The sequence below is a fragment of the Psammomys obesus genome, unplaced genomic scaffold (assembly GCF_907164565.1).
Source record: "Psammomys obesus unplaced genomic scaffold, mPsaObe1.curated_primary_1811, whole genome shotgun sequence".
NCBI lineage: Eukaryota > Metazoa > Chordata > Mammalia > Rodentia > Muridae > Psammomys > Psammomys obesus.
Window position 1 is genome coordinate 17,243,567 of NW_026585580.1, and position 12,084 is coordinate 17,255,650.

A 12,084-nucleotide genomic window follows, 5' to 3' on the forward strand; every position below is an offset into this window, starting at 1 on the left:
CACACACACACACATGCACACACACACACACACACACACACACACATGCACACACACACACACATAGAAACACATGCACACACACACAGGCATACCTGCACGTTTACAGGCATAAACACACCTACACGCACACACAGATACATCTGCATTTTTATCTACACACACACACCGACAGACGCGAGGAGGATGAATGTAGGTACACAGTTACTTCTACTGAGAAGGTAGAAAATACGTGAGAAGGTATCCTGTAGTAAAGGTGGCATAAACTCAAGAAGAAACTTCACTTCAGCTAATGTCTGGAACTAAATTCAGTCACTTGTTCAAGACAGCCCAGAAGACAGTGCGTTCCATCCAAGAAAGCGTTAAGAACAAAAGGCAATTAAAACATCACACACTTGCACGATTTTCTCCTGATTTGGTACAAGAGGGCTTTTAGACAATAGTGAGTGAAGACAGGTACAGTGAAGAAATACTTCTTACAGATTTTGGCCATGAAAATCTGTGCCAAAGCATTTCCATAAGCAAAAATTAATTCAGCTAGCCGGAAAGCTTTCTGGGAAGTTCCCGAGCCCAGGAAGAGCAGTGAGCCGCCAGCATCTCATTCTGACCAAGAGGCTAAAGAATGTCTCCTACACGTGAGCAGCAGTGAGGAGCTGGCGAGTGCTAACCTAGGGAAAACGTGGTAATTCACCAATGGTTCCGGAAGTGTCGGTGGGAGGCCTGGAGATGGCTAGGTTGTTAAAAGCACTGGCTGCTCTCACAGGGGACCCGAGTCCAGTTTCCAGCGCCCAGATGGCAGCTCACAACGCCTGCCAGCTGCAGGGGAGCCAACGCCCTCTTCTGGCCTCTGTGAGCACCAGACACACACACACGTGTATCTATGCAGGCCAAACACCCATGCACATGAATAGAGGTGAAGAAATCGTGCGGGTCGGCTAGGCTGTGATAAAGCCCATAGCTAGGGTGCTCGAGGCCCCCAGTTCCTGCTCCAGAGCCACTCACAGGAAACTTCAGTGAAGGCTGAGCTTGCTTTTCCTGCCCCCAGTGGACAATGCTTAGTGGCCAGGCCTCGTTTTCTGGGGCTCGGTCTGAAATGATGGTTGTGCACCGGGCAAGCCTCACTTGATTGGGTTTGGGGTTGAGACTGCATCTTCTTGTGAGGGCTGGAGAGGCAGCGAGGCCGTGGGTTTGAATCCCGCCACAACAGGCCCCTCTGGCTCCAGGTTTTCAAACAGTGACGTGATCAGCCTGTCCCTTACAGCATTAATCATAATTACAACGTCTTCGAAACTCTGTTCCACAGCAACAGTATTGTTAGTGTACAGTTACGTGACGAAATGTGAATGAAGCTCATCCCAACAGGGCTCTTCGGAGGACTAGTCACGGAGGCTGAGGGGCCCAGGTGACAATAACTCCACACAAATAGACGGTAGAACCCCACTCAGGCGGCTGGCGAGGAGGGAAGAGCAAGACTGAGTGATTACAAAACAAACAGTGCTGTTCTCTGGGTGATGAGCACTAGGGAAATTTCCTCTTTCATTTTGCTTTTCTGCACTTTAAAATTTTTATTCAATAGCCGTTTGTGAGCATAGGCAGATTGTCGTAAAGGCCGGCTGGCCTTGGCAGTGAACATGCGTTGCTTTCCAGGATCCACGCTGCAGCTGACCTGCAACGTCACGGGCCAGTTCACGGATCTTGTCTACTGGAAGTGGAATGGGTCGGAAATTGAAATGGACGACCCACTCCTAGCCGAGGACTATCAGCTGTGAGTTTTGCTAGTCTGTTTTTCCATAGTGCACTCCGTGGCCACGCCTGCTCTGTTCTGACTATAAGGCCGAGGCATGGCTGATGGTTGGCTTGTCCAAGCCCTTTGCTGCCCAGTTTGAGCTTTGCGACTCGCTAGACATTTGTAAGAAGTTCTCATTTGTTGTTGTTGTTATTGTTTAAAAGATGTGTCAATGTACAAATTCCACGACAGCTAAAAGCCTTTTTCTTGCATTTCATTCCACATTGCTCAGCACATGTGTTGAGTGAGTAGTCTGGAAAAGCACGTGGAAGGGGACACACAGCAGTCACTTGGCCTCAGTCTCCAGGATAAAGATCTCCTGGTGTCCATTAGCTCCTCCTCCCTGCCCCTTCACATGCCACGCCCTTTGTCATCTGCCCCAGTCACATACCTCCATGGAGCCAGAATGTGTGTGTGTGTGTGTGTGTGTGTGTGTGTGTGTGTGTGTGTGTGCAATGCCTTTTTTTTTTCTTGAAAGCTGGTAATTATGTTGATTTCCTTGCTGTTGAGTGCCCCTGACCTTGAGGTTAGATAATTTCAGATCGTCTTGCCAACAAACTGTTACGCACATGCCTGGGGAAGGTGATTGTTGGAGCTGTAATTTATGTTAGAAATAAAGCAATTAACTGGGGCTGCAGGTCTTACTTCCTGTAGCTGCATCTTACTCATGCCATTTACTCCCCTCCTCTCTCTTGTGAACAGTGTGGAGCATCCTTCCGTCAAAAGAAAGTACGCGCTCATGACAATACTTAACATTTCAGAAGTGCAAAGCCAGTTTTATCAGTATCCGTTCATCTGCATCGTCAGGAACACCAACGTTCTAGAGTCAGCGTACGTCCGGTTAGTAAGCCCAGGTAGGTGACAGACATTTGCTTAACGTAATAGCTGGTGTAGCCGAGCCGAGTCCAGGGCTTTGCCAGGAACATTGCTCGCCCCTTCAGCTGAGGCTTCACATCTGCTTTGCTTCTTGGGCTGAATTCTCCATTCCTCTAGGAAACGTTCCCAGCCCACCGCCCGGCCTCAGCCTTTCTCCCTGCCTCTGGCTGGTGCAGCTCTGGAGGCAGCCTGAATCCCAGGGGCAGGAACTCTTCTTAGTTTCTGTGACTAAAATATCCATAATGATGCCAACTATTTCTCTTACAAGTTATTCTTCTCCCTGGGCCAGGAGTGGCCTCTATTTGTTTCATTTCGAGTATCCCATGGCTATTTTTAAGCACTTGACCAAACAAGATGGTTGTACACAAAAAGCCTAAATATCCTGCTTACAGCAAGGATGTCTGAAGTCACCACTTTTCAAGACTTGCCATAGTCAAGAACCTGAAAAGGATTATGAAATTTTGCTTAAATACTCTACAGTTTACTTAAAAAAAAAACAAAAAAACAAAACAAAACAAAACAAAAAAACAGGGCATGTGTATAAATGTAAGTAAAAATAAGTAAAACAGAAAGGTAAAATGGTTAAGTATTTAGATTTTTCCTGGATGCCACCCATATCTTGACAGAGAAAAGGTGCCTCCTTCGCTTTTCCTCGTGTGGATTCTTCTTCACCCTCCTTCCCCTCAACCTCCCACTTCTCACGACTCTCTCCTTTAAGTGAACGGTTAGAAGAGACCAAAGAGTGGGATTGTGGAATGTCACTTCCTTTCTCTCCTCCGTCTCTTGTTTCTTCCTAACTTGCTCTCCTCCCTCAGGGACCATGAGGCTTCTGACTTCTGTGGTTCCGGTTCCGGTGGGTTTTCTCTTACTGTGTCCTTTGCTTTAGGTGGGAATTTGGCAGAATGCACCTTAGTTTTCTATAGAATTAGGCTTCATCCGCCCAGCTCGTCAGTGATCATGGATACCAGTGATGGTGAGCGAACGCACATGGGTCTGGACACGAAGAGCTTCCTAAATGTACTTTGTTTGCAGTAAACACATTCAAATCACTGTGCCAGAAGTTCTCATTGTTTTTGGTTTTAATAATTTTCATTTCTTTTCTGTTTTAGTCCCTGATTTCAAGAATTATCTCATTGGGACCTTTGTCATCCTAACGGCTACAATTATATGCTGTGTTTTCATCTATAAAATCTTCAAGGTTGATATTGTGCTTTGGTACAGGGACTCCTGCTCTGATTTTCTCCCCCAAAAAGGTATGATTTTATATTCCAGGAATGGTTTTCTCTGGATGGTTAGGAGATGCTTAATAAGCCTTTAATGATGATGTTGGCTTAAACAAGAGGAACATTTATTCTTGTTGAGTTTCATAACTGATAATCATTGATGCCACTCATTTCTAAGTTACTACCCTAGCTTCCATATTGACAGGGCACAGAAGGGGTTAGAGCCCCAGTCTGTAAATTATTTACCCACAATCCACTATTAGGGCATGCTCTATGCTGTAGGTGTCTGTAGACTCCATGATTCACATTCAAATGAAAGAGAGAGAGTCCCACACCAGGAGAGGTCCCTCTTTCCCTTTAGTATCACATCATTTCAAACTAACACAGGAAGAAGAATAAGTAGAATGTAGGCTCGAGATATTTAGAGAAGAGAGTAAGAAAAAGGTGGTGAAGGTGCGGCTGTATTGAGCGTAGGTAGGGAGCATTAGATGTTATGTGAGGGCAATTCTGTAGTAAAACACAATGACTGGAAAACATGCAGGACATGAGGATTTAAAAAAGTCATTGTGAGGGAGGAGAGAAGAGAGTCATGGGGCGAGGGTGATCTGGGTATTTTATACACATGAAGATGTCACAAGGAAACTCATAATTGTTAGAGTTAATGTATTTTAAGTGAATTATTTTGTATACGTTAATTAAATGCAGTAAATTATGGCGGCGGTTACTGTTATGATCTTTAATGATGATATGATGGTGGGAGGAGCCATGGCAGGCCCATGCCAAGGTGTACCCGACCCTGAGGAATTATGACATATTAGATCTGGGATAAGGAAGTTTATTGTGGGAAAGGGGCCTGGAGAAGGGATAGAGACAGTGAGTGAGCATGAGGGGGAAAAGGGGGGGGGGGAAGAGGGAGAGAAAGAAAGCGAAACAGTGGGAACAGAAAGAGAAAGAAAAGCTGGAACAGAAAGAAAGAGAGCCGGGATGTGGGTGGTCCTTATGTCCCCGCACACACCTGGAGCAACTGGCAGCTGCAGATGATGACATAAGCAGTTGCTAGGACCCTACAGGCAGGCCAGCTGAATCCCCTGTGCGCTAACCTTTATTCCTTAACAGCTGTTTTACAAATAAAGGAAACAGAAACGTGTTAGATTTCTAGTAAGCCTTAAATCACTAGGGCTGGGCAGATACCAACCCTCTAAGCTATCTCGTCAGCTTCCTATCCAAAATCCCCATAAATACTCACACAGTTCCGCTTGGGCTGCTTCTGCTCTGTCAGGCCAGTCCTCAGAGCAAGCTGCTCTTGGCCATGTGCTCCTGTCTACCACATGGTGACCTCCTGCCCTTCTTCCTGCTTTGTCTCCCCTCCTCATGGTCCTTCTGAGACCCCAAGCCCAGGAACCTAAGCTCCTCCTACCTCTCATCTGCACAGCCAGGCTGTCAGCAACTTTATTAGCCAATCAGGGGTAACTGAGGAGCAGAATTACACAGCATCACTTGGTGTATGTGCTCCGCTGGGGTGTAACCAGATCTTGAGGGATGGCAGTAATTAGCATTAGAATACATAGCACCAGGCCAACCCCCAGCAAAAAATGTGTAATAATGAAAACATATGCCAACATTTAGAGAATCTCAGTATGCAATTTTTGTAGAAGTAAAAAAACAAAAAACAAACAAAAAAAAAAAAACAAAAACCTTGCAAATGTAACAAACAATATTCTATAGATACAGACAAATGTACAAGTTTAAGGAGAAATAGGAACAATTTGCACGTTGCTAAAGTTAGAAAAGAAGCTAGGACCACCTGTAGGAGCCCTGGCCAGTTACCACCCCAGCAAGGAGAATGAGGAGCTCAGGATGCCCGGCCCCAGCAGCCAGCTGGGAACAGTCAGCTTGCCTTGGTGTTGGGTCCCCTGGTAGGCTACCTGTGCTCCAGAAGAAGGCTCTGTGTGGATGTGAGTACCAGAAGCACTAACTGGACTCTGAGGAAGATAAAGGAAGGATATGAAGTTAGGAGGAGGAGGGGCCCAGAGGAGGGTCTGGAGAGGAGCAGGGAAGAGGCAGGTATGGACCAAATACACTCTATGAATGTATGAAAAGGAATGAGTAAAATATATTTCTGAAATAGAAAAGGGTTGCTCATATGTTTTAACAGTTAATACTAGTGTCTATAAAATTCTGTTATTTAGATTACATGTTACACATTCAGAAGAGTGATATGATAGGTTTTTGTTAATAGTCAAAAGTTACAATCTGACTGTAGGCTTTGTCATGTTTGTCTTAATTAGAGTTTCTACTACTGTGATAAAAATCCATGATCAAAACCAACCTTGTGAGGAAGAGTGTGTTTCATCCTAAGAGCTTGTAATCCATCTCTGGGAAAATCAAGGCAGGAACTCAAGGGAGGAGCTTGGAGGCAGATGCTGAAGCAGAGACTGCGGAGCTGTGCTGCTTACAAGCTTGCTACCCATGCTCAGCCTGCTTTCTTAAGCCATTCAGGAGGGCCTGCCTAGGGACAGCTCTGCCCACGGTGGGCTTGGCCTTCCCACATCAATCATCAGTCAAGAAAATGGCCTAAGTTAGTCTTAGGCCTAAGCTTTCTCAGCCAAGGCTGTACCTTTCTCAGGTGACTAGCTGGGTCAGGTTGACAATAAAAATCTACTCTGGACACTATTTAAATATATGAGGAAAAATTAAATGCAGTCACAAAAATGTATGAGAAGGCATATTGTTCTTTAAGATGTTAAGGCAGATGAGGAAACAAAACTCCAAACTTGTACTATATTGAGTTTGGTGTTGCGCTTCCACTCAGGCAGCTGGACCCTGCTGAAATGAACGTTTGTGGTGTCCACTTTCTCAGTCCTATCACAGTCCTGTTTGTGTTTCATCTCCCTTTAGCGTCAGATGGAAAGACCTACGATGCATACATACTCTATCCCAAGACTGTCAGAGAGGGAGCCTCCTCGAGCCTGGACACTTTCGTGTTTAAGCTGCTGCCTGAGGTCTTGGAGGGGCAGTTTGGATACAAGCTGTTCATTTACGGAAGGGATGACCAAGCTGGAGAAGGTATGTAAATGCTCCTTTGCAGTTGGTCGCCGAGTCCGGATTCTAGCAGGCTCCATCGTACATATCTGAAGACTGTAAAGAGTTTCTTCAGTGGCCTATAATAATTTTCTTTCAGTTTGTTGGGTCAATGATTGGTTGACTTTTATTCTTTTGGAAAAATTAATGACTAGTTAGATCTAACAGTCAGTCCTTGGCTGTTTTAATAAAGTAAGACTGTTACAGATCAAGCAGTTTAACAGGAAGTCCTAAAAGTTTTTACTGAGGCTTTTCTGAGTTCTAAGAGCAAAGTCCATTTTTCATGGGCCAGTTTTTTGAGCTTGTCTGTAAAATTCAGATGTCTCTGAATCTCAAGCAAGGCAGGGAGAAAGTAACGGGAGACACAGAAAAGAGCCTGGGAAGAACTTCCTGAGTGTTGAGTTCAGGAAAGAGCAGGTGGACGGCAGCTCGTGATCGCCTTGTGCTGTGTCTTGCAGATACTATCGATGTTACTAATGAAAACGTAAGGAAAAGCAGGAGGCTGATTATCATTTTAGTGCGGGACATGGGAGGCTTCGGCTGGATGCCTCAGTCGTCTGAAGAACAAATAGCCATCTATAATGCTCTCATTCGGGAAGGAATTAAAGTTGTCCTGCTTGAGTTGGAGAAAATCCAAGACTATGAGAAAATGCCAGAGTCGATCCAATTCATTAAGCAGAAACATGGAGCTATTTGCTGGTCGGGAGACTTTAAAGAGAGACCGCCATCTGCCAAGACCAGGTTCTGGAAACACTTGAGATACCGCATGCCAGCGCAACGGCGACCCCCGCTGTCTAGACACAGCTTGCTAACCCCAGGTCCTGTGCTGGACACCAAGGAGAGACTGCAGGCAGAGACTTGCTTACCTCTTGGCTAGCTGGCCAGAGTGGGCCTGCAACGCTGGGATGCCTCCTGACGTGTGATTCTAGTAACGCGTACAAACACACAGCACAGCTTCGTAGTCCCTTCTCCCCAGGTCGCCTGATGGGATTGGCAAGGGACCAGGACAGTTGAGAGCAGAGTGCTGGGAAGCCTGGGGCAAAGGCTGCTCGGGACTGCTCCGGATGCTTGGGTTGAGGTGGTCAGCCTGGAGGACCGAGCTTCGTCAGACGGCCACCCTTGTGGGTGGTTTAATTCAACCCTGTGCGGTCCCACGGTGGGACTGTGGTTGTCTGAGGACACTTCGGGGGGGGGGGTCTTCGGCGGAGAAGGGCTCTCCTGAGCCTCCGTGCGGGTGAGGCTTACTGACCCCTCCTCCCTCCGGGGAGGCATAACTTCCTTGCATCTCCCAGGCCACCAGACTCAGTTTTCAAAGACTAGATTTTATTTTATAGACCTTGAAAGCTGTCATCTCGGTGAAGAAGGGTCCCTCGGGGTTCCCTTTACTGCGTTCACCTTTGCTTTCTGAAGAAGAGAGTGGGTTTTATATTAACTATATGAATGGTAGAAGGATGCTCTCACAGGTCTCTTCTACTCAGCATCTGTCCTGGAAAAAGGCTGTTGCTGCTCTGTCCTCTTTCTCGTGCCTATCGCTGCCCATGGCTTCTCAGGAGGTCCGCTCTGCAATGCACAGCCTGAGGATCCGCCTTCCTGCCTGGGGTGCTCTAACCCCGCCCCGGGGGAGGGGCTGCAGCACTACATGGGCTCTTCATCTTGTCCCCATCTTGTTCCCACCTTGTCCCCTGGCCTCTCTTTGCTGTCCTGCTGCTGGAACCTCCTCCATCTTCACTGTGCCTCCCACACTCTAGGACTAGAATTCTCCCTCACATTTTCTCCACATGGCAAGGAGTTTGCTGAAGTTCAAAGTTGATTTCAATGCTAAAATCCCAAGGGTCTAATCTCTCCTTACCCTAGACTTGGCCACCAACCCCCAGAAGTCAACCTTCCTGTCACTTTACCCCTGCTGTTGGGGGGCGGGGCACTTCGGAAGGTGGTTTCTTTGCCAGCAGGAACTGTCCTCTCCGAGGGGCAGGCAGTGGCTGTGTCCGTGTCCTTACTCTGCGCTCTGCACTGTGGACATGTGTTATAGATTTGCCAAGACCTTTATTTTAAAGTATTGTCGGAAAATCACACTTAAAACTTGTAATCATCGTGATTTTATATAGAGACACTGACCTATTTACCAAACTCCTCTTTGAGCTCTGCTGGACCCAGGCCTTGAACTTTCCTGGCTGCTTTCCCTGTGCTCCACTCTTTATTTGCTCATGGGAGAAGACATGTTCTTTGGGAAGCAACTGAGTCCAGCAATGTCTTTACGTTAGGAACAAACACAGTCTTTTTCAGTGTTGGGATTTATAAAAACTACCTTTAGACTTTTCAGCATGATTTTTTTTTTTTTATTTTCCAACACTGGCTTCCGAAAGGTCAACATTTCTTCTCCAACTAAAAGAATGAAAGCAAATTGGTCTCTGTGGTACAAAAATTTTTGTTTGATTGTTTTTAATTTGATGACTGTCTTTGGAATAATCCTAACCGTTCTGGAAGATTGAAAAGCCAAGTTCATGTGCCAAAAACAAACCCAGTTTTCAGGGCTGTACGAATGTGGATTCCCCTCTGTCTTTCAGACTTCAAGAATCTGCTATGGGTGAGTGCAAATATTATTTAAAAGGCATCTTCTCACCTACATAGAGGTAGACAAAAAGCACACAATTTGGGATCTTGGCTCTCCCCTTCTGACTTCTTTTCTCCTGGATCCAGCCTGATGGTGATCGCTGGGTTGCTAGGTCGGAGAAAGCAAGGCTGTCCCAGGTGGCAGCCAGAGGTCTGATGGAGTGAGGTCATAAACCAACCCATGATGCTTTAAAGTTTAATTTTACTGATGACTTTTTGTCTGCCATCCAGATATATGCCTGTATATCATATGTGAATTAGAGTTCATGGGAAACTTGGCCAGAAAGTAAAAGCAGAGAGCAAAGAACCATGGATAGTGTGACAGCAAGAACTGAGGGGGAAACAGAGTCAAGGGTTAGCCTGTGCTAAGATGGACCCTGAATAAGAAAGTTTTGTCATTTCTGGTTCCTGGGGGAAGACTGTCGAGGATGGAGTGGCACATATGAGCAGTGAGGATTTCCTGTGGCTTCGCCTCTCCAGAAGTACCTGGCTTGAGTTGTCTTTCATGCTTTCTCCATTGCTCAGATTTCACAGTGCCTTGTGATGGTGTTTTTAAAAGGCCAACCAAGTGTTGCAGAATTTTGCACATGCAACGATGTATTAATTACCAGTGTTTAAAACTGGTTTAGCAGAAGTTATATTTCTCTCTCTCTTGCCTTTTGAACTTTTCTTGTAAGGATAGAAAAAGTATTGAGCCATTTTAATGACTTTTTTATAATTTATATTTATACTGATCAATAATGAAGGGTGTTTTTTTTATTAAAGAATTTGATCTTATAATTCTTCAGCCGATGCCAGATATGTATCATGAACCACAGCATTTATATATAATGCATATTATGGATTAGTGGCCTGAATTTGTTTTCCAATAAATTGTTAAACCCTCCTTTGAGTATCATTGAATCTGTTTCTCTGGGTGTCCTTTCTTCAGCTTACACGTGTTCCAAGGCCTGATATAAAGGACGATGCCTTTTGCAGGGTTTTCTGGGCATAAGGGAGCCGGGGTCTGTGCTGGTTACGTCAGCTCTCTGGCAGCTTGACGCGAGCTAGAGTCCTGGGCACGGAGGGAGCCTCAGGTGAGGAAGCGCATCCATAGCACCAGGCTGTAGGCAGGCCTGTGCAGCCTTCTCTTGATTAGTGATGGATGGGGGAGGCTCAGCCCACCGTGGGTGGGGCCACCCCTGAGCTAGTGGTCCTGGGTTCTGTAAGAAAGCAGGCTGAGCAAGCCAGTGAGCAGCGCCGCTCCGCTCCGTGGCCTCTGCATCAGCTCCTGCCTCCAGGTTCCTGACTCCTTCAGTGATGAACGGCGAAGTGGAAGAAACCATTTTCTCCCAACGTTGCTTTGGTGATGGTGTCTGTCACAGCTCTAGTAACTCTAAGACAAGACCTGAGGTCACTGGTCAAACAGGAAAGCCCCTGAGCCTGACCTCCCTGCCTTAGCCCCCTCTCTTCCTTTGTTTACGCTGTGGATTAAAGGCTGGGCTGTTGCTTGAGCTAGACCAACTGCCTGGCTGTGAGGCCCTGGGCGTGGCCCCTATCACAGCACTGAGCTGACAGTATAAGAACGTGAATCTTCTATTCTGTTACTCTTGCCATTGCCCACCCTCTCCTTCATGCTTCATGGAAGTATCCAACAAAGGAGCAAGGCGTCTGAAACAGTTGCACTGAAGCTTGACTTTGGGGTTCACAGAGGGCTTGTAGTGTCATTGAGTAAACCCCTCAATGAACGTCAAAATGTGGGCACACACAAGTTTGCAATCTGATATCTAGAAAACTTACCTTTCCTAAATTTCTTACCCAAAGAATCCAGTGTTCCAGTGTGCTTTTGTTCCTTGAGAGATTAATGCTTGTTTTAGCCAAGCATTACGTCAGACTGCGGCTGTTAATAAGTCACACATGACCTCTCTTGATAAGTGGCCTCCCCTGCTGATTTGGAGCTAGGTCTCTGGGATTCTTTCCCCACAAGAGTGCCAGCTGCTTGGAAAGACCCGGGATCTGAATCCCTGAGCAGCCTGAGCATCTGAGTGAGAGCAGAGCGCCTGGCTGCTCTGAGCCCCGGCTTTACTCTCTGTGGTTAAGACTTCATGTGTGTCACACACGGAGCTCCTCCATGCAGTACCTGGGACAGAACCTCCGAATATACCTTCTCAGTTTTAGCAGCTGGTGAATGGCACACCTGAAAACTCATGTGCACTAAAATGAAATGCAGAAACACAATCACTATAGCAACACGAATGCACGGGAGAGGAAATTGTATAAAAGAAACCACGTGCAAGATGAGACAAGGGAGAGGAATTTGGGGTATAATAATGCTTATTTTACAAACAGACTGAAGGCCTTTCTCTGAGTGTGGGGAGGTGGTTTGTTTGCACTTGTAAGCACATGCCCAGGTAAGTCTGGGAGAAGAAAACCCTACAGAAAATGGATGGAGATGGAAACCCTACAGAAAATGGATGGAGATGGAAACCCTACAGAAAATGGATGGAGAAGGAAACCCTACAGAAAATG

General features: G+C 46.3%; 1 protein-coding gene across 7 annotated transcripts in view; it reads left to right on the top strand.

Annotated features, from left to right (window-relative positions):
• The window catches only part of Il1r1 (interleukin 1 receptor type 1), a 72,485-nt gene extending 62,023 nt beyond the window's left edge, over positions 1-10,462 (top strand). For all 7 annotated transcript variants that reach the window (XM_055607562.1, XM_055607575.1, XM_055607592.1 and 4 more), the window contains exons 7-11: positions 1,648-1,765; positions 2,489-2,640; positions 3,772-3,915; positions 6,784-6,951; positions 7,425-10,462. In XM_055607562.1, the coding sequence (XP_055463537.1) occupies positions 1,648-1,765; positions 2,489-2,640; positions 3,772-3,915; positions 6,784-6,951; positions 7,425-7,843 (1,001 nt within the window). In that variant the 3' untranslated portion in view covers positions 7,844-10,462. The remainder of the gene's footprint in view (positions 1-1,647; positions 1,766-2,488; positions 2,641-3,771; positions 3,916-6,783; positions 6,952-7,424) is intronic.
• The last annotated feature ends 1,622 nt before the right edge of the window (positions 10,463-12,084 follow it).